This window comes from Primulina eburnea, chromosome 8 (assembly GCF_022965805.1).
Source record: "Primulina eburnea isolate SZY01 chromosome 8, ASM2296580v1, whole genome shotgun sequence".
Taxonomy (NCBI): domain Eukaryota; kingdom Viridiplantae; phylum Streptophyta; class Magnoliopsida; order Lamiales; family Gesneriaceae; genus Primulina; species Primulina eburnea.
Genome location: NC_133108.1, coordinates 4,060,821 through 4,088,352, shown reverse-complemented (window position 1 = coordinate 4,088,352; position 27,532 = coordinate 4,060,821). Strand labels below are relative to the sequence as shown.

The 27,532-nt window shown below is 34.5% G+C and overlaps 1 protein-coding gene across 2 annotated transcripts in view; it reads left to right on the top strand.

Moving 5' to 3' along the window:
• The window catches only part of LOC140838536 (callose synthase 7-like), a 34,879-nt gene extending 7,764 nt beyond the window's left edge, over positions 1-27,115 (top strand). Inside the window, exons 8-42 of one of the 2 annotated variants that reach the window (XM_073204920.1) lie at positions 135-226; positions 304-430; positions 1,913-2,035; positions 2,110-2,186; positions 2,286-2,373; positions 4,806-4,919; positions 5,632-5,749; positions 5,911-6,242; positions 6,321-6,373; positions 6,445-6,505; positions 15,429-15,510; positions 15,655-15,704; positions 15,787-15,873; positions 16,054-16,158; positions 16,353-16,447; positions 16,530-16,611; positions 16,689-16,852; positions 16,998-17,121; positions 17,228-17,331; positions 17,448-17,550; positions 17,658-17,809; positions 19,213-19,322; positions 19,414-19,533; positions 19,637-19,705; positions 19,833-20,022; positions 20,105-20,216; positions 20,345-20,464; positions 23,426-23,544; positions 23,634-23,717; positions 23,996-24,108; positions 24,280-24,509; positions 25,332-26,129; positions 26,257-26,307; positions 26,391-26,576; positions 26,652-27,115. In XM_073204920.1, the coding sequence (XP_073061021.1) occupies positions 135-226; positions 304-430; positions 1,913-2,035; positions 2,110-2,186; positions 2,286-2,373; positions 4,806-4,919; positions 5,632-5,749; positions 5,911-6,242; positions 6,321-6,373; positions 6,445-6,505; positions 15,429-15,510; positions 15,655-15,704; positions 15,787-15,873; positions 16,054-16,158; positions 16,353-16,447; positions 16,530-16,611; positions 16,689-16,852; positions 16,998-17,121; positions 17,228-17,331; positions 17,448-17,550; positions 17,658-17,809; positions 19,213-19,322; positions 19,414-19,533; positions 19,637-19,705; positions 19,833-20,022; positions 20,105-20,216; positions 20,345-20,464; positions 23,426-23,544; positions 23,634-23,717; positions 23,996-24,108; positions 24,280-24,509; positions 25,332-26,129; positions 26,257-26,307; positions 26,391-26,576; positions 26,652-26,891 (4,875 nt within the window). In that variant the 3' untranslated portion in view covers positions 26,892-27,115. The remainder of the gene's footprint in view (positions 1-134; positions 227-303; positions 431-1,912; positions 2,036-2,109; positions 2,187-2,285; positions 2,374-4,805; positions 4,920-5,631; positions 5,750-5,910; positions 6,243-6,320; positions 6,374-6,444; positions 6,506-15,428; positions 15,511-15,654; positions 15,705-15,786; positions 15,874-16,053; positions 16,159-16,352; positions 16,448-16,529; positions 16,612-16,688; positions 16,853-16,997; positions 17,122-17,227; positions 17,332-17,447; positions 17,551-17,657; positions 17,810-19,212; positions 19,323-19,413; positions 19,534-19,636; positions 19,706-19,832; positions 20,023-20,104; positions 20,217-20,344; positions 20,465-23,425; positions 23,545-23,633; positions 23,718-23,995; positions 24,109-24,279; positions 24,510-25,331; positions 26,130-26,256; positions 26,308-26,390; positions 26,577-26,651) is intronic. The other variant, XM_073204921.1, reaches the window with a different exon arrangement.
• Positions 27,116-27,532: the final 417 nt, after the last annotated feature.

The following is a 27,532-nucleotide window of genomic DNA, read 5'->3' as shown; positions in this document are numbered from 1 at the left end:
ATCCTGTAATAGCATCAATGAAACCAGATAACTGTAACATGTTTACAATCCCCTCACCTCTATTTTTTGAGAACTGCATGCAATTTCTTTTCTTTGTGCTGTATCTCGAATATTGATGATACATGTTACTGCAGTTGGAAGACGAAACAATCAAGGAATTGACGGACAAAATTTTCAAAAATTATCGGTCATGGTGTAAATACTTACATTTTGACCCAATTTTATGGTAAGTTGAATTCTTTACAGCTACATTATCACCTAATAGGCTAATACCAGGCGATCATAATCAATCTTATTTTCTAGCAGGTCTCCTCGGGATAATAGGTGGCAACAGGCACAACTTCTTCATATTGGACTTTATCTTCTGATTTGGGGGGAAGCTTCAAATATTCGTTTTATGCCAGAGTGCATCTGCTTTATTTTTCACCATGTATGTTGCTTTTAAGTAATTAACTATTACATCTTCCTCGCTATAACATTATATATGTTTATAGTTTGTGTATAGTGTCAAGAAAAGGGAAATGTTATGTTGCTTGTCTGTCTTGTTTTTAATCCGTACATATATCACACGATGTTAGTGACTCAGAGGCCTGGCTTCAAATTGGTAGTGGTTATGTATTGCATTTTATCTTGTTTGTTCTCACATAGAATTTTGCTCAGCATGTTAGAGCGAGCTTGTAGTTTTTAAAAGCGTGCGTCTGGCTGCGCCTAGACGACAAGCCCAGCTGGGCGCACCCATTGCGCTTGAAACAAGCTCGCTTAAAGCGTGCGCCTCTGTCTAGGCACGAGGCTCCGAGAGGTGCAGAAGCATGCGCTTTAAAGAAATGAGCTGATATTTTATAGGTAAATAAAAATTAACTTGAACCCAACCAATTTCGAAACCCAATTAGCAAAACTCAGGGCTATTTAATGATAGAAAAAACCCCATTGTCACCGATGACTCGTCATTGTTTTGGACGACGACGACGACAATGACGACGACGATCATATAGTTGAGGAGGATGAAGAGGAATTTGAACATTCAGATATTTGAGATTTTTTTCTTAATATACTATGAATTAATGACTAACTAATGAATTTTAGATGATTCATTTTTTTTCCTTGTTATGATTTACATTCATTTTTTATAATGTTTGTTATCTTTGTGAAATATTTAATTTATGTAATATTATAGTATAAATCACTTTATACTTATTGAATTTTAAATTTATGCCAAATGCACTTTACTTCGATAAAGCGTGCGCTTTGTCTTGCGCCTCAGGCTCTAGGGTACCCTAGCGCTTTAGTGCGTTCTGTGTCCTAAATAACTATGAGCTTGATGATGAAATTAAATTAATAAATTCTTCCTCTCTCACCCTAGAGCTTTAGTGCGTCTTGCGTCCTAAATAACTATGAGCTTGATGATAAAATTAAATTAATAAATTATTCCTCTCTCAACAGTTAAACCCTTTATGGGAAGCTAGTCATCCTGTCGTAAGAGTAATTTTATGCTTTTTTTTACCAGAGTAATTTTATGCTTTAAGATAACATCTTGGCCACATATTGTTTTCTTTAACACATTTGCTATACATTCTTTGATTTTGTGTGTACAACTTTTAATAATCATTAAAAGGATACATTCCTATTTTAAAATAATGAAATAGTTGGCAAGATTATGGGAAGCTAGTCATCCTGTCGAATCTATTTTTTATTTATGAATTCTTATTGTTCATCAGTCACCTGTCCACCACGTATCGGTTTTTTTGTGTTTGTCTTTTTTAATGGAAATTGTGATCAAAGCTTTTGTTTTTCCTTTTTGAATTTGTGGATTAGTTGTCGGCTTTCTGTAGCAATTAGCTTTTAATTATTTAATATAATATCGTTTGCTATCAAAAAAAAAAAAATTATGACCCTCATTTCTTCTGCATACAAGATGGCAAAAGAGATGCATGGATATCTGTTTGGCAATGTCCAACAAGTCACTGAAGATAATCTTAAAGGTGAAGAAGCATTTCTCAAGGAAGTTGTGACACCTATTTATGAGGTTCTTCGTAAGGTACATCCTTATTTGCCTACTTTTGGTCATATATATTGTTTTGCTGTCTAAATCAATAATCTTCATTCATGAAGGAAGCCAGTGGAAACAAAGATGGGAAAGCAAGCCATTCAACCTGGAGAAACTATGATGATCTTAATGAATACTTTTGGTAATTGAAAGGATTATCAATCCTATCTTTCTGGTTTAGTAGATCTCTCTTTCATTGATTTATGTATATTTGTTTTTGACGTTCCTTTTACTCCTGTAGGAGTGAAAAGAGTAAAAAACTACATTGGCCATTGGATGGAAAAGGTGATTTTTTTGTGCATCCAGACACGGCTAAGCCAACAAATAAGGTATTTTCTGTGATAGTTTGTACTCAAAAAGAGAGGTATAAGGGTTTTCTTATCATGTCTCATCCTCATTTTTCTTGGCATTTCTTCTTTATATGAAACTACCCTAAATTACCTTCAGGTGCAGTTTGATATGGTTTTCTATGCAATATATAGCATTCAACTAGGAATGTTAGATGTGACTTGATGCATTAATTTCAACATGCTGTTTGTGGTGTAGTTAACTTCCCATGTATAATTATTTGATGAACACATTCACTTAACTTCTGTGTCCGCTTCTTAATTGATAACAGCTGAGCTGCCTTACCTGATATCCTGGCATGTCTTTGTTTTTAATCTAGTTACATGAAAACTAATTTTTTCAAAAATAAAAAATAAAAGTAAAAGCGATTGTTGCTCAATCACATAACATTTTTTGATTGATCTCTTGGTATCAAGGCTCGTGGTGAGAGAACCTTAGATCTCGTAACATAAGATTATAAGATTGTGAATAATTTTCCTGATAATTTTGTTAATGCAATTCATCTCTATTTATAATAGAGCATAATGATTAAAATAAAGTTGATTGAATTCTAACAAAAAATAAAATATCACCATATCCTAACAAAAAAAAGAAAAGATCACCATATCCTAACCATAAATAATCACCATATTGTAACAAAAAAATGAAAGATAACAAATCCTATTTCTAAATAAAATATGATAGCATATCAATTTATTATTTGGGTTTGACTTTCCCTCTTGTTGCAATGGGTCATTACGTATAAGGTCCGGGACATTATTCCGCCCTTGGAGATCATGGTTGTCCTCAACCATGAGGGAAGGGTACGTGACTGTCAGCGCGAGGAGGCACTTGGATCTCTGCAAGAATGGTTGTTGTTTTGTAGTATTTCAAGGATTAAGTACATATGGCGCTTGTTCTTAAATTCCTCTCACTGTTAACCTGAACGATGTTGTCTAACTAAAATGAGAGTTGGATCCTGCTCTCAAGGTAGAAAGATTTGATTGTTTTCATCATCTAAACAATGGTCAAATCCAATTAGATTGTCCGTTCACTTTATCATTGTGGATTAAAGCGTTGAGAGAGTTGCGATTGGTTTGGGTCATACCCAAATCAACAAAAGATTTATTCAGCATGGATTTGGGACTACTCACAGGAAAGAGAGGAAGAATCTTTTGGCAAGTTGTTGTTCAATGTATTTGCTGGACGGTTTGGCTTGAAAGAAATCAAAGGATCTTCGAAGGCAAAGATTCAAATATTGACAAATGCTGGGAGAAAATCAAGATAAATGTCGCCACTTGGATAGGAATTCACAAAGATTTCAAGAATGTCTCTGCTTTTGATCTGTTAAGACAGTGGGAATATGTGTACCACTAAGATTTTATTATCTTAGGAGCTAGTTTTAGGACGGTGGTCTTCAAAACTATGACAGTGAACTTCTAGTCCACTGATGTAAACCTTATTACTTTAAATTTTATAATATTGTTTCTTATCAAAAAAAAAAAATAGAGTACAATGATTCAAATAATAATAAACAAATACTAACAAAAAATAAAATATCACCATATTCTAACAAAAAAGAAAAGATCACCATATCCTAACCAAAAATAATCAACATATCATAACAAAAATAAAAGATAACAAAAATCCTATTTCTAAATAAAATGTGATAGCAGATCATTTTCTTTGGGCTTGACTTTCCATCTTGATGCAATGGATTACTACGTGTAATGCCCATGACTGATATCAAGTAAATGCCATGAATTTCTTTGATTGGTAAAAAAAGTATCACCATTTTTTTATCTGAAATGAGGCCAACCGAATGTAGCTTTTTGTGAAATGTATAAACAAGAATAAATAAATTTTGAAATCAACAAAATATCTTTTTGTTTCAATCAGTTTCCAAGTGATATGGTTTTTTAGACTTAATGATTAAAAAATTATAAATATTAAGAATTGGAATATCAGGTTCATTTTCCTGATGGGTGAGGGGCATCATATACCAGAAAAGATCCACCACCAAGTTACTCATACTCCTACCATTTTTTTATAGAATGCTTTTCCCTTTTTATTTTCTTTCCATTTTTTTTTCCATATTTCAAGGTGAGATGGTAAGCACAAGAAACTGGATAATCCTGGTGGGGTGGCTTCAGTATTATATTGCATAGTCAATTTTCAAATTTAGCAGATTAAAGCACCTTGATCACTTTGGGGTGCGCATCTTGTTATTAAAGCGATGATTTCTTCTGATGTTGGATTGGACTATTACTTCAATAGCGATAAGAGCCAAGAAGGATGCTAAAAAATGATCTGATATGCATTTTAGATACCTTATGAAAGTGTTACTTCACTTCTTACCGCCTATATGCACTATTCTATAATTTCTATCTGATAAATGAAGAAATACGTGCACTGGTTTCGTTTGGTCTTGCAGAAGTATAACCAGCCTGTGGGAAAACCCAAGACAAATTTTGTTGAAGTGCGTACATTTTGGCATCTTTATCGGGACTTTGACAGAATGTGGATTTTTTTTATATTGGCTCTCCAGGTACCTCAATTTCATACATCTTTCTGTTAATTTTTCCTTGCATAGATTTGTTGGCTTATATTTATTTTAATTGTTGTTATGTTGATGATCAGCTTTAAGAAAAATTCCCTAGCATTCAAATCATAGAGCACAACTGAAGAAGGGTTTTTGGTAGAAGAATACGAGGAAAAAAAGGTTTTGGAACTAATTATATTTTAATTAATGCCTTCTAATGGAAGAATTTAGAGCAAATAACTTAATTGGGGAGTTGATGCGTGCCTGAGAGATAAAGTGGGATGATCCATAATGGACGTAAATAGTTTGTCTCCATCAATTTAAAGCTACATTGAATCACTGAATGACATTGAATCGTCAGCCTTATTACAATGGTCTTTTTATATTCTGGATTTGTTATTTTTGGTTTGTATATTACGTTATATTTGTTGTTCGTCCTGCTATAGTTTGTGAGGAATGGCAATAGGGTTGTAATTGAATAAAATGAAGATTTTTATTAGCAATTTCTGTTAAAAGGTGTTCGAGTAAAACAGAAATAAACCCTTGTAACTTCATATTTTAATGTATTTATTTAGCATCTTCGTCCGAGGACCACAACGCTATGAAAGGTTGTTATCGGATTATTTTATTAATTCATACATTTCGAGTACCTATTTTTTTCTTTATTTTTCCTTGGTTGGCTGGTTCGTGTAAATATGAGCCCCCCTTTATATTTCAGGCAATGATAATAATTGCATGGCATCAACGTGGATCCTCAAGCGGTCTTTCTGATGATGATGTCTATCGAAGTGTTTCAAGCATATTTGTCACTGCTGCCTTTTTAAATTTTTTGAGGGGTACTTTTGATAATTTATGTGTGACTATTATGTACATGTTCATGTTTCTATTTCCGTCTCTTTGATTTTTGGTTTTTGTTTCCTCTATCTCGGTATCTAAAGTCTCTAACCAGTGTCAGCTGAAATAAAATTCCCTACATGTCTATCTTCTTTTCATGCAGCTGTCCTGGATATAGTCCTTAGTTTTAATGCTTGGAGGAGCCTGAAGTTATCCCAGATACTCCGGTATCTCCTGAAATTTACAGTTGCTGCATTTTGGCTAGTGGTCATGCCAGTTACTTATTCAAGATCTTTTCAGAATCCAACTGGGTTACTGAAATTCTTCAATAATTGGGGAGCAGATTGGCAGGGCCATTCATTGTATTATTACTGTGTTGCTATTTATTTAATACCAAATCTATTGGCTGCCTTTCTGTTTCTATTTCCTTTCCTGCGGAGATCCATGGAACGTTCAGATTGGCGTATCATTATCATGTTGATGTGGTGGGCTCAGGTATGTTTTATTCAAATATGTGCTATTGATGAATTTGATGTTAAAGGATAATTTCGAGCTGTCATCGCTGTATTTCAGCCAAAGCTATATATTGGAAGAGGCATGCATGAAGACACGTTTTCTCTTCTAAAGTAAGAAGCATATGTTCGAGTTCATTTTTCCTAGTTTTGCTTAATTTAACTGTAACCTTCTTTATGTTTAGATACACACTCTTTTGGATTACACTGCTAATAAGCAAGCTAGCATTCAGCTTTTATGTTGAGGTAATCTTTTGAGTATTGTAGGAATTTCATATTTTATTTCTTAGATATATTGAGCGACACTTGGTAAGTGTTGGACTTATTTAGTTATTATCATTGAGCATGTATTTCTCTCAAGCCATAGGCTTCAACCCTAGGCATTATGATCCTGTAACGAGAACTATTCTTCAGCTATTTCTGAGCATTATTTTCAATCTTGTATTATGATAGAAACTTTATGTTGCATATTCATTGTTTATTGAAGATAGAATTGTACATACAAAGATTGATAATGCCAGTGTTCTAAGATTGCTTTTATGCATCAGATTTTTATATGAATCGATATAAAATGTTTCTCGCTCCAAGAATGCTGGGGTGGATTGGAGAATGCATGGAGAAACACAATATACGTTCTGTAAATATGTATTTTGACTCTCATTTCTAGTGTCCAAGACTAGGAATAAAATACAACACAAGCCTTTATCCCATTAACTGGGATCGGCTATATGGATTCTCCTATGTATTTGCTCTATCTCCTCCTATCATATCCTCATCTATATGTGGATAAGTATATCATGTTTAATTGTTATTATCCAAGTCTTTTTGGTCTATTATTTGTATATTAAATATTGATATAAGTCGTTGTCTCACATCTTTTAACTGGAGCCTCTATTGGTTGTCTTTATACATATTCATGTCATCTCAAACGTGTCTCTCTCAATTTTTCTTCGATAGGCGCAGCCCAAACTTTTCTCTATTATACTCGTTTTTTAGCCTATCCATGACTGTATGTCCGCACATCCACCTTAGCATCCACATCTATGCGATTCCGAGATTTTGGTTATATGCCCATTTTACTGCCCAACATCCTGATTCATATAACCTAGCATACCTATCCGTTATTTTTCCAAAACTTCCCCCTGATTTTTAGGGGTACCTTAGGTTTACACAGAATAAAAGATGCACTTTTTCACTTTGACCATCTTACTTATATTTGATATGATAAATCTCAATCAATACCCCATCTTTTTGTAAAATGATCCTAGATACTTAAAGCCTAAAGGTCTCACTCGCGGGTAATTCGACGTTGTCTTGCTGCTCCTAGTGTTGCTAAACTTAAAATATGTATTCTGTCTTTGCTATATATACCAAGTCTAAATTTTTTCTCTACCAACATTTATTGCCATGTTTCAAACTTAACATTTACCCCTTCATGAGTTCATCCACCAAGACAATGTCATATTCAAACAACATGCACTATGACATTATGTCTGGTGAGTTCATCCATGACAAGCACAAAAGATAAGGCTTAAAGTTGATCCTTGATGTAGCTCTGTTGTTATAAGAAACTTTTCAATTAATCCTCCCGAGGTCCATACTTTTGTCCCTACGTCCTTGTACATGTCCTTGATGACTTCAATAAATGCTACTCTTATGCCTTTTTTGCCCCAATACCTTCCACATCATTTCTCTCGGCACTCTGTCGTAGGCCTTTTCTTGGTCGATAAACACCATGTCTAAGTCGCCCTTCTTCTTTCGATACCATTTTACGTGAAAAAACAATAATTTTTTTTTAACTTCTGTAAATATTTTTTTACTTTGCGTGCAGCCATGCAGCGGATATCAATTTATATCTATCTATAAATAAATAAATCCCATCACAAAATAAAACAATCGTATACAAAAGATAAGATTTGATTTAATCTGGTCTCAATATTTCTACACTCCTCCTCAAGCTTGGCTTTAGATGTTGATGAGACAATAGTTGTGAATAAAAAACTCAAACGCTTTTTTTGTCAGGCCTTTAGTGAGTAGATAAGCTAGCTGATGAGAAGTGATAACATATTCAATGGCGATTGTGCCTCAATCCAACTTTTCTGATCTACTTCCATGTGCTTTGTCCTTCATGATGGACATGATTGTGAACTATACTGATGGTAGACTCTTTATTGCAATATAGCTTCATCGGGGCTTTCAAATCCAATCCTCAACTCTTTACCTTCTCTATCCAAATGAGTTCACATATCACATGTGACATGTCCCTATATCCAGCTTCTGCATTGTTCCTAGCCACAACCGATTGTTCCTTGCTCCTCCAAGTGACCAAATTTCCCACAATAGTGTACAATATCCAAATGCCGATTTTCGACCATTGATTAAACCGGTCCAATATGCATCGGTGAATCCTTCTATTTCCCTGTCATCGGTGAATCCTTTTATTCCTCTGTCATTGGTTTTTGGCGAAGAATAAACCTTTTCCAGGTGACAATGTCAAATATCTCAAGATTCAATACATATCATTGGGATGACCTTGACGTGGAGCATGCATATATTGGCTGACTAAGACCCCAAATGCAATGTCTGGCCTTGTATGCAAAAGATAGACAAGCCTTTTTTTCCATATTCAACTAATTCACTTTCCAGTTTCCAGCATATTTTCTTTATTACCAAGTTCAATTGGGGTCTTGCTTGGTTTGCATCCTAGCATGCATGTCTCTTCCAAAGGATCCAAGGCGTATTTCATTTGAGAAACAAAAATATCTTCCTCGCTCCTTGCTACTCCATCCCTAAGAAATATTTTAATGCTCCAAGATCTTTGACTTCAAACTCTTTGGCCATCATCAGTTTGATTTTGTTCATTTCTTCATTATCATCTATGGTGATAATAATATCAACATAGACAAGGATCACAATGATCTTCTCCTTCTCGGAGTGTTTTACAAACATTGTGTGGTCAGCTTGTCTCTGTTTGTAACCAAATCTCTTGATGGCTTTTGAAACATGTAAATTATGCTCTAGGACCATTTTAAACCATAGAGATTTGTTAAGTTTACAAATAATTAAAAATGTAGAACTCATTTTCCAACTCACCATTTAAAAATGTATTTTAAATATCAAATTGATGCAAAGGCCAATCAAGATTTACTGCCAAAGAAAGAAGGATCCAAACGTATCGAGTTTGGCAACAAGGGCAAAAGTTTCATTATAGTCAATCCTGCATTGGCCACCAGACGGGCTTTTTGCCTTCTTACAGTGCCATCCACTTTATATTTGACGGTGAAAACCCATTTACACCCCACTACATTTGCCCCGTGGAAATCTCACCAAGTCCGTTGTTTTGTTTTCTTAAGGGCATTCATCTCTTCTAGGACATTAACTTTCCACTCCAAAACTCTCAATGCCTCCTCGATAGACCTGGGAATAAATATATTAGATAGATTTGAAGTAAAACAGAAATGGATGAGATAATTTTGAGTAGGAGACGAAATGGGAGATAGGATGTTGAGTATAATTCCTGACACCTTTTCTAATAGCTATTGACAAGTTTAGATCAAGAATGAGATCAGATATACCAAGTTCTTTGGGAGGTTCCACTATTGGATCATTCGCTTGATCGTGAGTAGGATTCATGACTTCTTTCTCAATCTGAGATTTTTTCACAGTAGACTTGTAGTTCTTTCTGTCTAGGAACATTTGCTGTCGTCATTCCATGCGGGCCGGAGCATCTGGTTTCCGGGTTGCTTAAGTGATATTAACGAAAATACTAATTCATTATTCTTACCAATAGGTCCCCGGAGACTAGTTGGTTTATCGTGCTATTGGTCTGGTTTACATACAACTACATTGATTTTGGTAAAAGGTGCTTTAGATGCATGCGGTTCCAAGTTAATGCCAGATAAAAAAGATTTTGGTTATATTTTTCTGTGTGATTGCTCGGGGACAAGGGGGTACTTGTAATATTTAAGCATGTGACGCATTTTATTTGGTCGTTTTTTGGATGTTAAATACTATTGGATGTGTTACTTTTTATTGGCATTGGAAGCACATCGTTTGCTTTCTCTGTATGACTGGAAGAGGGGCTGGAAAGGCTGCTGGGCGTACTGGAAGAGCTGGGAATGCTGCTGGATGAGCTGGAGGTGCTACTGGATGAATTGCTAGGTGAATCCAAATTTGGTTGTGGACTGGTAGTTGAAGAATCGGTGGCTTAAGGTAGTCCAAAACATCCCAAATGCGAGATTCGCGAGATTCACCATCCTTGTTCTCCCCTTAAATCAAAGCGGATTACATAAACTTTCCTGGTTTGAGGACAACAGCACCGGTAACCTTTTTTGCTTGGAGAATATCCCACAAAGACAGTTTTGACACCCTTAGGATCGAGTTTGCTTTGGCCTTGGTTATGAAGGTGGACAAAGGATGTGCATCCAAAAGTTTTTAAAGGAATATCATGGGGTTTGAACTCCCGAGGATAGTGCTTCATGAGAACAGACAAGAGAGTGTTAAACTTTAGAGGACAACTTGGTAGGCGATTTATCAAGTAGGCTGAAGTTAAGAAAACCTCTCTCCACAAATATTTTGGAATGTTCATTGTAAACATAAGGCCCTAGAAACTTCTGACAAGTGCTTATTATTTCTTTCCCGTGCTGCGATAAATACTCACTAAGAATGGAATTAAAATATTCCCTCCCATTATTTGTTCTTTGCATTCGAAATTGGGTCTGGACCATTTTATGAAAAGTTTGGAATATGTGAGCAGTTTCGGATTTATCCTGAAGAAGAAAAACCCAGGCGACTCTCGTGTGATTTTGCGGAAAAATGGGTACGAGTTTGTTTAACAAGTCGACAAATTTCACAATAAAAAAATTAAGTTCTTTATTGTTGAATAATGAAGGAAACAAATGTTTTCAGAGAAATTTGGATGACCAAGTCTACAATGCAACAACAATAGTTCATGATTCCTAAACACAAATTAAGGCAAGAACATGAAAGGTAGCTGACAGAACCAAAGTTGGAGATAATTTAATGTTGCCAATTCCAGCAACGTGTGTCCTGAAACCGTCGGCTAATATAATAGTAGTGGGACGAGTGCAAGGAATATATGTAAAAAAAATATCTAAACAACCTGTCATGTGGTCCGATGCCCCTGAATAAATGATCCAAGGATCCATAGAGAAATAAGGGGATTTTTGGACTAAATATTTTTTTACCAGAAATAGCAATTGAACATGAGCCAACACTGGATGGGAATTGACCGAAGATTGGTTCAGCAGTTTGCAAATTTGTTCAATTTGCTCGAGTCAAAGACATAGGAGCTGATTCTGATTTTCCTTCGGTGGATTGAACCTTTTGTGCGTTGCTATCCTTTTTCTTTTTCGGCTGCCAATTTGCTGGTTTCCCATGTAGATCCCGACATTTATCCTGGTTATGTCCAGGATAATGACAACAATCACACAGCAAGCGGGTACTATACCTGTGGTCGGGATTATTCTTCCCAGAAATAGTAGGCTTGTGTGAGACAAGGGCACAACCTTCTGGTATGGACATAATGGCCGGAGCATCATCTACCAGCATGACTTTCAGGCGAACTTCTTCACGTCGAACCTCAGCGAACGCATCTTCAGCCAAGGGAAAGGGCTCTCAGGCCACCGCCCGACTACACACTTCATCCAAATCGCGATTGAGCCCCGCAAGAAAATCAAATACTCTTTCCTTCTGCACTCAAGGCAAATTGACTCTTTCTCAAAGAAAAGGTCAGTTCGGTCCAAAGGTCTTGGAGATCCGAGAAGTATTGAGTGACAGACTTTGATCCCTGCTTCATTTCTTTGAGTTTGGACTGAATCTCTTTTTTTTTTTTTTTATAAGAAACTATTTTATTATAATAGGAATTGTTTACAACATATGTGCGGATGAGTAATCCGCAACATCGTTACAAAGATACCATTGTAGGGAATTGCTTAATTAGAACAAAAACAATACTCAAGACCATACGAGCTTCCAATCCCTAAACAGCTCTGACACACTTAAATGCTTAATCTGAAACAGGTTGACAGTCCAAGTTGTCACCCTTAATTTTATTCTCTCCCACACTTTATCATTTGACTCGTACACATCTTCAAAAATCCTTCTATTCCTTACCAACCAAATGGTCCAAAATGTGGAATGGACGATGATAAACCAAAATTCTCTGAATTTTCCGTCGAAAGGATACCACGAGTTGGCATGAAGTAGGTCAGTGGCTTGCCTAGGTACAGCCCATTGAAATCCCAGCTCTGTTAATACTTTGAGCCAAATACCTCCTGTGAAGGAGCAATGTAACAGTATATGATCTTGGCTCTCCTCATGATTTCGACATAGACAACACCATTGTGGTTGTAAAACACAGTTCTTCCATCTTTTTTGCACAAAGTCGCATGTCGGCAACTTTCCCAAGGCCACGATCCACGAGAAAATCTTTATCTTATGTGGGACAGGCACTTTCCAAATATTTTTGTACGAAACGAATAATGGAAAATTAGATGTCGGAAAGAAAGAATCGTAGAAAGATTTGACAGAAAAGATCCCCGAAACGTCACCCAACCACACTCTCGAATCTTGAATACCCCCCTGCAAATTGACACTCTCTAAAACTCTTAACAGATTAGTGAATTCAAGTATCTCACCCTCATTTAGATCTCTTCTAAATCTCACATCCCAAACGTAAGAGGAACTACCCGCAGAAATGTCACTTTCTACAAAATGAGTAATGGGTTTGTTGACAGAAATGGAAATACGAAACAAAGCTGGAAAACGAATTTTAAAAGACGACTCTCCCTCCCAAACATCTTCCCAGAAACGAATGATATTACCTTCCTTGAGCACCGCCCTAACTAGTTGATGGAAAGCCTGGTAAGATTGAGATATACACTTCCAAGGACTTCTGAATATCCCCTTCTCCGCCAAACCCAAATCCCACCCATTATCCTGACTGCCATAGATACTTCTAATCACTTTTTCCCACAATGACTCCCTATCCACAGAACCTCTCCACCACCACTTACCAAGAAGTGCCTTGTTCCTGAGACATACGTTCCCCATTCCCAACCCTCCTTTGTCTTTAGGTTTGCATACTTGCTTCCATCCTATCACATGGCAGTGGTTCTCCCCGTCAACACCATCCCACAAGAAGTCCCTCATCATTTTTTCCATTTTATTTGCCACCCTAGTCGGCACCTTGAACAATGACATGAACTACGATGGCATCGCACAGAGCACAGATTTTATCAACGTGAATCTTCCCCCCTTCGATAGGAAAGATTTTTTCTAGCTTGCTAATTTGTTATACATTTTCGAAAGTACCGGTTCCCAAAATTCCAGTTTTGTGGGGTTCCCTCCCAATGGTAGTCCAAGATATTTAATCGGCCACGTTTCTTTTTTGCACCCACAATTAAATGCCATATCATCTACTTCTTTTTCCAAACAGTTTAAACCCAACACCACACTTTTTCCAAAATTTATTTTCAGCCCTGAAACGCTTCCAAAAAGCTGAAATAAGTCCACAATTGCCGTCACATCCTCTCTTGATTTTGCAAAGAACAGGGTGTCATCCGCAAACTGTAAATGCGATATCTCGATTTCGTCTTTTACAACTGTGAGTCCCCTTACCACTTTAGTTGCCCTTGCCTTGTCCACCATCCTTCCCAACACATCGACTACAATATTGAACAAGAATGGTGATAATGGATCCCCTTGTCCTAAGCCTCTTTCTCCCTTGATTTTCCCACACGGTTTTCCATTGATAAAAATTGAGAAAGTCACGTTAGAAACACAACCTCTTATCCATCTCCTCCATCTGTCGCCGAATCCTTTTTTAAGCAACACGAAATCCAAAAATTTGCAATCGACATTGTCATAAGCTTTCTCCAAGTCAATTTTGAGTACCCATCCCTTCTTTTTTTTCCGTCGAACCCGATACATTTGCCGGGCTGCTTCTCATACTTCTTTAGCCGTCTTGAACCAGAGATAACGACAACTAATTTGACGCTCCATTGAATTTATGAGCCAAGCGAGGATCATTGAATTTTCCACCAGCCATGTTTTGTAAGAGGATCAATGAATTTTGGTGTTGATAATTCTCCGGTGATGTACCCCAATTTTCCCCTCAACAAATCACGATCTTCACTGATTGTGGCCATTGGAGATAATTTTTTCCATCTAGTTTGTGGCTAGTAATTGAAAATGACGAGTGATCGTTCCCTAGAATGGTTGCGATAGAATCAAGGGCTTGTTCGGCTTTTGAATCACCAGAAACAGCACCGTCGTTCGAAGATGAGGCATCATTTTTGGCCATTTTCAATCTTAGGCTCTGATATCATGAAAAATAGAGGATATTTTATTAATTTCTGTACACTTTTTTACATTGGGTGCAACCCATTTAACTAATTTACAATGCAGATCCAATCCCCACATCTTTGACAAGGATATAAATCTATATCTATCTATTAATAAATAAATCATATCACAAAATAAAACGATCCTATACAAAAGATAAGATTTGATTTATTCTGGTCTCAATATTTCTACACTACTATTGTCTAAGGCGGATAGCCTCCGTCGCCGACTTTCAGGCATAAATCCAAATTGATTTTCAGCCACTTTACTCTCTTTTCATTAATCTTCTTTCAATCACTCTTTCCCAAAGTTTCATGGTATGATCCATTAGCTTGATGCCTCTATAATTTGCACAGTTTTGTATCTCTCCTTATTTTTTAAGCAAGGGAACTGCAATACTCTCTCTACTGGTTGGACATTTTTCGTCGGTCTTAATATCTTGTTATATAACTTCATGAGTCATCCAATGCCTTGATTCCCTAGGCACTTCCATCCCTCGATAGGAATATCATCAGGTCTTAATGCTTTTCCGTTTTTCATCGTCTTCAAAGCTTCACACTCAACTACAGGTTCTAACTTTAAATTTGATGTACCGGCTTGTTATTTCTTATGATATCAAGGCTTGATCTACCTACATGTTATATTCAAATTTTTTGTTTCAGTTTCCAGACATAAGCATGTCTTAGAAAGGGTCAGATGATTTTTTTTAATGCACAATCATTATCTAGTACTTTTATGTGATAAAAATGTTTTGTGTCAATTTGATTCATATTTTAATGCTCCATCTTTTTGGTTTGATTAGATATTGCCATTAATTGAACCAACAAAGACCATCATGAATCTCACTGTCAGTAGCTACGATTGGCATGAATTTTTTCCTAATGGTAATTTCTTTGCCTCTTGAAAAAGTTACTATACGTCACTTTCATGAATTTTTCCTAATGGTAACTTCTTTGTCACATGAAATAGTTATTGTTTGTTTTCTCAAGATCGTCATGGAATCAATTTGCTTTTGTTACACAATGCAGTTACTCATAATATTGGGGTGGTTATTGCAATATGGGCTCCAATTATTTTGGTACGTAATAAAACATATATCAATGTGGAATTTTTTGCTGAAGTGTGAACTTACATCATATCAAATGATTACTTGCATTTAGGTCTATTTCACGGATACACTAGTATGGTATGCTATCTTCTCAACTCTTGTTGGTGGGATATATGGAGCATTCAGTCATCTTGGAGAGGTAAAGGGTTCTTATTCTCTCATTTGGTTTGATATTGTTAAAATCTGTTTGCTGTCATGCTTAGTTACAGAACTCCGTAAGTGCTTTACACAGTGGAAACATGACTGACATGGTTAATTTTTCTGTCATGCTAATTCTTCTCTACGTCTCTCTTCCTCTCTCTCTCCCCCCAAACTGTAGATCCGGACACTTGGTATGATAAGGGCTAGATTTGAATCTGTCCCTTCAGCTTTCAGCAAGCGCCTCGTCCCATATTCCAAAGAGGAAACTGGACAAAATCAGCCGGTAATAAAATTTGTGCGTGTTCTCATGATCATTGGATGCTTTTGAATATATGTTGTCAAGTTTGCAAGAAACATATTTCGTGGTTTTATGTCTTTGTTCAATATCTCCCAACTCATTTTCTGGCTTTTGATCTATTGAAATTTACATTTCCACACTTTTTTATTAGTTGATTGATGTGTAAGCTTCTATGGCAGGATGATACAACAGAAAGGAAAAACATTGCAAAGTTCTCCCAAATGTGGAATGAATTTATACTATCTATGAGAAACGAGGATTTGATCAGCCACAGGTAGGTATTTTGGCTTCTTCTTGTTGTCAGCATGTTTTAAAACCTAACTATATGAAAGTTTTTTCCTGCATAAAATTTTCAGGGAAAGAGACCTGCTTCTTGTGCCATATTCATCTGGTGATGTCACTGTTGTCCAGTGGCCTCCTTTCTTACTTGCTAGCAAGGTAAAATTGGTTTGGTTTCCCTTTATTGAACTGTAAAGTCTTTTTCTTGTCTACTCATTACTTCTTATTGCCACTAGATTCCAATTGCGTTAGACATGGCAAAAGACTACAATGAGAGGGAAGATGCTGATCTCTTCAAGAAAATTAAGAATGATGATTTCTTGTATTTTGCAATTATCGAATGCTATGAGACACTGAGGGACATCTTAATTGGCCTTCTGGTGAAAGACGGGGAACAGAAGTAAGAGACATGAATGGTTTAACTTGCCTTTGCCCATAAACTCTTAGTGATTCTGAAGTTATGGTTATATTTGTTTATGGACAAGGAAATCTTGTGTTATCCTTAATGAAAAGAGTTTCTCATCGAGTGTTGGTCCACTTTTTAGAGTTATTTGGAGAATATGCCATGAAGTGGAAAGTAGCATTCGGGAGGAAAGATTCTTGAAAAAATTTCGGATGAGTGGCCTGCCTTTGCTAAGTGATAAATTGGATAAATTTTTGAGCCTTCTTGTAAGTTTGATTATTGAAGCTTTTTCTTCACCAAATTCCTTGATGAAATCTAGAAATAGATTTTTTTCCTTGTGAGTTCTGTGTTATGAATGTTGTATGTTTGCAGATGGAAGAATATGAAGATGACCAGCGAAATAGATCTCCTATCATTAACACTCTCCAGGATATTATAGAGATTATCATCCAGGATGTTATGAATAATGGCCATGAGTATGTATCTCTGAGGATAATGTTGACCGCTCTTGTTGTAATAGTTTACTCTCAATGTTTTCATTTCTTGAACAAATACTTTCAATGTTTTTCGATGTGAAATTTCCTTCTGTCAGGGTTCTGAAGGAAGTTTATACATTTCAAGAAAATAATAAAAAAGAGGAAAAGTTTGAAAAGTTAAACATTGAACTCTTACGCAGCAGGTCATGGAGGGAAAAGGTACTGGGCCATCACTTTGTTAAATTTCACAGTTCTATTTTTATTTTTCTTTTATCGATGTTGGTTTGTTTTTGGAAACTTTTTTCTTAGTTTTACTTATTGTGCAGGTTGTCAGACTTCATTTGCTTTTGACTGTAAAAGAATCAGCGATAAATGTGCCAATGAATTTAGATGCTCGTCGACGCCTTACTTTTTTTGCCAATTCCTTATTTATGATAATGCCTAGAGCCCCAAAAGTTCGCAACATGCTCTCTTTTAGGTCAGTTCTCTACTAGAAAGCCTTGCATTTCTTGTGTGCTGACTCACATTTCAATGATCTTGACATAGTTGTTACTCGTCTCTCATTGGGAGTTACATTAATTATGGAGCTAAATTTTATCCTGCTCAATGTAGCTTCATGAGAAGTCTGCAAGTCTTGGGCCTGGATAAACAAAATAGATATTAGAAAGATGATTTATAAACTTATGTCTGTCCTTTTCCATTTGAAAGCATACAAATAATAGATAGGATGTGGTAAAAATTTCGAGACGGATTCCTCCTTTTGCTCCTCAGCCTACATCATTGAATTAGTCGAAATTTTTTTTGCAAGGAAACAAATTAGATACGAGAAAGATTATTTAAAACCTTAAGCCTCTTCTTTTCCATTTGAAATCGTACTAATAATAGAAAGGATGTGGTAAAAATTTTGAGCAAAATACATGCATTTCTACGTTAAGTTACACAATTGAGTGATTCTTTTAAAAGATGTATTTCTTTACTGAATGTTTTGAAAAAATAATGCTGCTAGAGTTTTTAAGTAAGATTGAGAATGATTAAGTGATACATGTGGGGTGAGGAAAATTGGTGGGTATCATCGGGTATTAGCTTGAATTACTGTAGCTAATATATGAACAATGTGGGAATGAAATGTATTTATTATATCCCCTCATTTCTATGTCATTATCATACGATTTTTTGGGGCTATGTTTGGTGATTCACTTTCTTTGATGTACCAAAAGTAGTTTTTAAAAGGTTTGTCCTCTCGATGTATATGTAGAGATGAAGAGATATTTTTGACGTATCTAGAAAAATTATAGTTCGATTAGAATTTTAAAACAAAGATATGTCAGTCTTTCTAAGACTAGATTCTCTGAGTTGTTCTTGATTTCTGGAGGAACCTTGGTTTGTTTTGAACGTGAGAATTGAAAATTTTTCACTAGATCTTGTAGTCAAACAATGAAGTGGCATGCACCAGTTTCAGAATCTTGCATACACATTGCACACTGACAAATAAGACTTTGTTTGTTCTTTTAAGATCATTACCCTGCTCTTTGATGCTTGATGACGCATCACCTAAAAGATTTCGTCATTTTTATGTTCTCAATTTGAAGTTTTGATTACAAATTCATTCAATTGAAATGTGTCAGTTTGAAGAAATATATTGTGCTTCTGTAGAAGAGTTCTTGGCTTGTGGTCAAACTATATTACAAAAGATAAACAATGGCCCCGTTATGTTGTGACTTCTTCTTTTACCATTTTATGTGAATTGGAAATGTAGTTTAAGGATTTTTTAGCTGTTAAGGACCAAGTTTAATTTTTATATTAAATGAGATTAACATATTAGTAAATGTGAGCGCTCATTTCCATCTCTTGTAAAACCTCAATGCCATTTATATTCCTCAGTATCCTGACACCATACTATAAAGAGGAGGTTCTTTATTCGACCGAAGAGCTTAACAAGGAAAATGAGGATGGCATAAGTATTCTATTTTACCTTCAGAAAATCTATCCGGGTGAGTTTTGAATTCTTCACTTCTGTGCTTTAGATTTTATCATTATGGCAGATGTATTAAAATCTTGTACTGTTTACTGTCTCATGAAAAGACGAGTGGAAAAACTACGAGGAGCGGATCAATGATTCAAAACTCGGTTACGACAGCAAAGAACGGACAGAATTGGATCGTCAATGGGTATCTTACCGGGCTCAAACTCTATCTCGGACAGGTAAGACAATCAGCGTTTATCGGCTTTTTATTTAACAATATTAAGGTGACAAAGCTTTTCTTTTGGCCACATTGTTTTTAAGTTTTTCTTGTTGGAACACCAGTGAGAGGGATGATGTACTATAGGGAGACTTTGGAACTTCAATGCTTTTTGGATTTTGCCGATGACAAGGGTTGGTGGATCTCTTTCTCTTAACTTTTAACATTCAAGTGATTTTTCATGTATTTTCTGGTTTCTTTTTATAAGCTTTTAATCAGTGTAAAATCATAGGTAACTAACATTTCATGGTTCTTATCCAGCTATTTTTGGTGGTTATCGGGCAATTGGTAAAAATCAGAGTGACTACAGGATGCTCAAGGAACGAGCACAAGCTTTGGCAGATCTGAAATTTACCTATGTAGTGTCTTGTCAGATTTATGGTATGCAGAAAAAATCCAGGGATGCTCGAGATCAGCGCTGCTATGCCAATATTTTGAACCTTATGCTGACGTAAGTCTCAATTTTAAGAAATTTCTCAATTTTAGAGTTATCGATCTTGTTTATTTACAAATTTTCAGATAAATCCTTGTAGGTATACAGCTCTGCGTGTTGCTTATATAGATGAGAGGGAAGATACTGTCAATGGAAAGTCTGAGACGATTTATTATTCTGTCCTGGTCAAGGGAGGGGAGAAGTTTGATGAGGTATGAAATTCACCATGACGAAAGTGCAACTAGCAGGACCTCGCTTTGTTAATTCTAATTCCACAATGACGCTTCTCCTTTCGCTTTCTTCTTATGTTGTAAATGATACCTAAATGCCGTAATGCCAGGAAATATATCGTATCAAGCTTCCCGGTAATCCAAAAATCGGTGAAGGGAAACCTGAGAATCAAAATCATGCTATTATTTTTACTCGTGGAGAAGCTTTGCAGACCATAGACATGAATCAGGTCAGTTTAATCTTCCTTTATAGACATACAAGATTGGACATTGGTTTTGGTGAGCGATCTACGAAAAAACAATTTTTTTGTTATGTTACAACTGAAATACTCAGAGAGATGCTAGTATGAATACACTAGTTAATTTTTAGTACTCAGAGATGCTAGTACCAATATGCTGACTAGAGGCTCCTGTTGTTCTGTATGGCATTCTACGCGGTAGAACGAATAATAATGTGATGCTTGGATCGCTACTGAAGTAATGCAAAACTACATTAAAATGTCTCGATTTTAACAAAGAACATATCTTAACAACATAACATTACTAAAATTATATTAATAAAAAATTATATTCATTTTCTCCCATAGGGAGTCTATGATAGGACCCCAGACAAGGCTAATGGATATAGGCATGTCGTTTGGCGATATTGTAGACTATTGGGCTCTCTTTTCTCCCGCTGGAGGGGAAATATATCTTACATTATAATTTTCCATCTGAATGAGCATAATCTTTATCCCTAAAAGTATGGATAGAAAAGATTTTTTTCCAATTGTACATCGACAAAATTACCCTTCTATATCAATGTTTAAAAATGAAGATGAGATCTAATCTATATCTATATACCTATAAAAGTTTGGATAAAAGAGATTATTTTTTAATTCTACATTGACAAAATCTATATACCTATAAAAGTTTGGATAGAAGAGATTGTTTTCTAATTGTACATTGACAAAATTATCCTTTTTATATCAATGTCTAAAAATGAATATGAGATCTAAAAATAAGGAGGAATTTTTAGTATTACTTTTATATTACTATTTATTATTTAATAATCATTACCTATATAAAAGTGTAAATAACGGGGCAAATTTTTTTATTTGCGATTTATCAACTTGACCCTTTATACTACACTATTCTAAGTGTGAATATAGGAGATTGTTTTCCAATTGTACATTGACAAAATTACTCTTCTATATTTTTGTCTAAAAATGAAGAGGAGATCTAAAAATAAGGAGGAATTATTAGTATTATTTATTATTTAATAATCATGAGCTATATAAAAGTGTAAATAACGAGGCAAATTTTTTTTTTGCTATTTATCAACTTGACCCTTTACTCTACACTATTCTATATAAAACTACTTAAATGTAAAGATAGAAGTAATATGACATAAATTCTCCTAAATAATTTATTAAACTATTTACTTTCAATTCTTAGTTAAAAAATCATAAAATATATTAGTATTAAATTTCATATTATTAGATTATTATATACTTATCATGTTATTCTACTATTGTATATATAATTATTACTTTTCTTATATCTTCTTGTGATACTATAATTTATTACTTAATTAGAAACTGTACTAAAAATTATTACAAAATTGCTTTAAAATTATAAAATAACATGTAGAGATAAAATTTAAAAGATAAAATATTTAAAGATAGTATAGAGATGGATTCTTTAATAAAATTAATATAAGGAGTTACATTTTATTCTAAAAATAAAGAGGAATTATTAGTATTATTTTTATTATTTTATTATTACTTATTTATTATTTAATAATCATTAGCTATATAAAAGTGTAAATAACAGGGACAAATTTTTTTATTTGCGATTTATCAACTTAAGCCTTTATTCTACATCATTCTATATAAAACTACTTAAACGTAAAGATATAAATAATATGCCATAAATTCTCCTAAATAATTTATTAAACTCTTTACTTTTAATTCTTAGATAAAAAATCATAAAATATGTTAGTATTAAATTTCATATTATTAGATTATTATATACTTATCATATTATTCTAATATTACATATATAATTATTATTTTTTTTATATCTTCTTGTGATATTACAATTTATTACTTAATTAGAAACTGCGCTAAAAATATAATTACAAAATTATTTTAGAATTATAAAATAACATGTAGAGAGAAAATTAAAAAGATAAAATATTTAAAGATAATATAGAGATGGATTATTTAATAAAATTAATATATGATTTATATTTTATTCTTGAAGTGATGAAAAATTACTATAATCAATGTATATTGTAACGATAATTCTTTAGCATTTGTTAGACTATTAATTATATATTGTGTGAAATAATTAGACTACTAATTAATTATATATTAGGTGGAATAAATATAAAATTTTGATATTTCATTTTTACTCATACAACAATTAGAAATTTATATAGATATATCCGTACTGAATTTTTGGATTTGTATTGATAAGGAGGTCATTTTTATCTTTTGACAATTGGAAAAACATGGCCAATGATCCATATTTTTTTAGGTACATAGATATAGATAAAAAAAGGGACTATTAGTTAATAATTAATACTAATTAACCACATTTTATTGGTTATGGTTATGTCCTTTTGACTTTCTTTCCTTGTCTTTATTTCATTAGCATATTCAATTATGTCATTTTTCATTCTATTTCATTTATATAAAAAAAATTATTTCGTTATATATATATATATATATATATATATATATATATGATGATAGAAAAGTTTTTCAATGTAAGCAAGTGTGATAGTTTTAACTAAGAATTGAAAGTAAAGAGTTTAATAAATTATTTAGGAGAATTTATGTCCTATTATTTATATCTTTACATTTAAGTAGTTTTATATAGAATAGTGTAGAATAAAGGGTCAAGTTGATAAATAGCAAAAAAAAAATTTGTCCCGTTATTTACACTTTTATATAGCTAATGATTATTAAATAATAAATAAGTAATAATAAAAATAATACTAATAATTCCTCCTTATTTTTAGATTCCTCTTCATTTTTAGACAAAAATATAGAAGAGTAATTTTGTCAATGTACAATTGGAAAGCAATCTCTTGTATCCACACTTAGAATCTACACAAAAAAAAACTTGAGCAATAATCATCGGGATATCACGTGCAACGCACGTGCTATTTGCTAGTTCTATAAATAATGATTTTTCCTCAGGATAATTATTTTGAGGAAGCTTTCAAGATGCGCAATGTGTTGGAGGAATTTTTAAAAACTCATCATGGACAAAGAAGGCCCACAATATTGGGTATAAGGGAGCATATTTTCACAGGAAGGTTTATATTTGGATTCACATGGCTATATATATCAACTAATAGGCGTGGTAAATTTTGTACTTGATTTATCCCTTTTCTTTTGATCGCAGTGTTTCTTCACTTGCCTGGTTCATGTCCAATCAAGAAACCAGTTTTGTCACCATTGGGCAAAGAATTTTGGCAAACCCTTTAAGGTAAATGGTTTTCCGTAACAACCAGTTTCTTTAACTTTGCAGCATTACAAATTTGTTTGCGATGTATTGATCCAAGAGAAGAAGTCCCAATTTTCATTCTTGCTTTGTCAAGTTGACATTTCTATATGCTTTAGATAGCGTCTTAAGCTTGTCCTGCATTCTGGTGTGGATTTTGTTGATGATTGTTGATCTGTACCTCATGGTTTCAAGGCTAGTCTGAACACAATTCAAATTTGGTGATATATTTTTGTTTTTAATATTACATTTTTCTTCAACAGGGTAAGGTTCCATTATGGGCATCCTGACATTTTTGATAGACTCTTTCATTTAACAAGAGGGGGCATAAGCAAAGCTTCGAGAGTGATAAACTTGAGTGAAGATATATTTTCTGGTGATTTTATTTTTAATTTTCTTTTAGTGACTTTTATTTTATTTTATTGTTTAGTAAATGTATTTCATTACTATCAAAAGCACTGTACAATTACACTAGGCATTATCAGGACCTTTTTTCAATTGTTGATTGAGTCTATCTGAGGTTAAAAAACTTTATTGCTTTCTCTAGGTTACAATTCAACTTTACGAAGGGGCTATGTAACACATCATGAATACATTCAAGTAGGCAAGGGCCGAGACGTTGGTATGAACCAGATCTCTCTTTTTGAGGCGAAGGTTGCGAATGGAAATGGTGAGCAGACGCTAAGTCGTGATGTCTACCGACTTGGGCGTCGCTTTGATTTCTATAGAATGTTGTCCTTCTACTTCACCACCGTGGGGTTTTACTTCAGTTGTATGGTACACAAAATTACTCACACTTCTTATCATGCCTTTTCAAATTATATGCATTTGATTCTCATTGCTAGTAACATACATAGTTTCTTAAATTAGCTTTGATATTAGATGAATCAATATGAAATTCACGAGTAAGCAAAGGTTGCATTTGAATTTGTGAAAACAATTTGAGTAAAGGATTCGATTGACTTTATTTTGTAGGAATTTGAAATCTGTACCTTAGTTAATAAACAAGGTTAAATATAATGAGAGAGATTTAAAATTCATGGATTTTAAGAGTGCCCAAATAAGTATGATGCATTTTAATATTGGTTTTAAAATCCATTGATTTGAAATCATCTCATCCAAATGTATCTAAATGTTGCATTTGGATGGAAGGATTTCATTTAAAAGAAGAGATTTGATTTGAGGAATGATTTGGAGAACGAATTTCAGATAACATCTTGTTGAATGTATTTGCAATACTTCATAATTACTATTAATTTAAAGAATATGAATTCTCTTGACCAAATTTTGCCAAACAACTATTATATATTGAAATCATGGAATTTCAAATGACTCAATCCATATACGCCTCAAGCTACTTGTCTCATCTCCTTAGATAGTCTTGTTGAAGTATTTGTCTCTGTATGTCATTGTATAGGACTAAGGCTGGGGATTTCTCCTAAATTCAGTTTCCTCCCCCTTATATGAAGAAAATTGGTGATCAGGGTTATAATCCAAGTGCCTATCTGTCCAATCAAATCGTGTCCTTGCATTTTGCCATCATTTGTGTCTCATTAAATTAAGCTTAATTAATTTGGATTTGATTGGGAATATTTCCAGGTTACTGTGCTTACTGTTTATGTGTTCTTATATGGACGCCTATATATGGTTTTGAGTGGCTTGGAAAGACGTATTCTAGAGGATCCGTCTTTGCATCAGAGTAAAGCTCTGGAGCAGGCTTTGGCTACCCAGTCCTTCTTTCAGCTTGGCTTGTTGCTTGTGCTACCTATGGTGATGGAAATTGGTCTCGAAAGAGGATTTCGTGCTGCTATTGGGGATTTCATAATCATGCAGCTGCAGCTGGCATCTGTATTCTTCACATTTCAGCTTGGAACGAAAGCCCATTACTATGGCAGAACTATTTTGCATGGAGGCGCCAAATACCGAGCCACCGGTCGTGGTTTTGTTGTTTTTCATGACAAGTTTGCTGATAATTACAGAATGTATTCTCGCAGTCACTTCGTAAAGGGGTTAGAGCTTTTAATATTGTTGACAGTTTATGAGGTCTATGGACATTCTTATCGCAGTTCGTCGTTGTTCTTCTTCATCACTTTTTCAATGTGGTTCCTTGTTGCTTCCTGGTTATTTGCTCCTTTTATTTTTAATCCATCTGGATTCGAGTGGCAAAAAACAGTGGATGATTGGACGGATTGGAAAAGGTGGATGGGAAACCGTGGCGGGATTGGGATCTCTCCAGATAAAAGCTGGGAATCCTGGTGGAATGAAGAACAAGAACACTTGAAATACACAAATATGAGGGGTAGAATTCTTGAGATTGTCCTAGCGTTCCGGTTTTTCATCTACCAATTCGGGATCGTGTACCAGCTTAAGATATCACATGGAAGCAAGAATATCTTGGTAATAAATGTTATTGTAATCTCTATCTTTGCTCTGTTATCTAATCTCAATTTGTTCTTTCTTCTGCTTTTCATCTTTTTCTTAGCTGTTTCCACTAATCCCTTTTTTCTTTTCATCACCTTCACAGGTTTATGGCCTTTCTTGGTTTGTTATGTTAACCGTTCTTCTGGTCTTAAAGGTGAGCCTTTATCTCCTTAGTTCTTCGCTGCCTCTACATTAACACAATGTTCACAGGATTTTATGACCATTTTTTTACAACAGATGGTGTCAATGGGTAGACGAAGATTTGGTACCGACTTCCAGCTTATGTCCAGGATTCTAAAAGCACTTTTGTTCCTTGGATTTGTATCAGTTATGATCGTACTATTTGTGGTGTGTGGTCTAACTGTAAGTGATATCTTTGCTGCTATCTTGGCTTTCATGCCCACTGGCTGGGCCCTTATTCTGGTAAGTTTCATATGCTATCAACAGTTTTTTAATTAGACCCACAAGTTCTAGTACTGACTACTTGTCTATTTCCAGATTGCTCAAGCATGTGGGCCGTGTTTAAAGGGTATTGGGATCTGGGATTCGGTGATGGAGCTATCTAGAGCCTATGAAGCCATAATGGGGCTCATTATCTTCATGCCGGTGGTCGTGTTATCTTGGTTCCCCTTCGTATCAGAATTCCAGACGAGGCTTCTTTTCAATCAAGCTTTCAGTCGGGGACTACAGATTTCGATGATTTTAGCTGGGAAGAAAGACAAGGCGCCATCCAGTTGATTTTCCTATCTCTACACTGACAATTTAAATGCTTGTCAACTATTTGAAAGAAAGATGGAGTTCACATTTGTTAAAAGCGGCAGTAACAATTTTATTACTTGTTTGAACCTAGGATGATTAATTGGCGGAGACTGGTTTGGTAATGTATCATGGATTCAATTCCACTTTGTGCCTCTGCTGAAATAGCCAAAAGCCGCGCGTTAACAAGCGAAATTTCTGTGCTACCCTTAGGACGTTACTCGTAAGTCGGCTTTTAGAGTTGTCCGTGTCTGGTTATCCTGGTGCTCTCTTGGTCGAAATAGAGTTTATGTTTCAGGAATATAATAAAGTAATTGATCAGGGGATGCATTTTAAAACTATTATAATATACGGGGAAAAATTCATTTATATTTCGAGTGTAAAGTATGGATTTCGATTTAATAAGTAAACTAAATTAATTGATATTTTACATGTATCTGTGATTGATTTTCATATTATATTTACGTGACTTTTTATTTCTCACTAAATGGTCAATTGTTCGCAATTTTGTCCGTTTGGCCTAATTATTTGAAAGAAATCCTACTTGGTTATTAAATCGAAGTGATTAATTTAATATTTAATTAATTATTTAATAATTCTCAAAAGTAAAGATAAATTTAAAT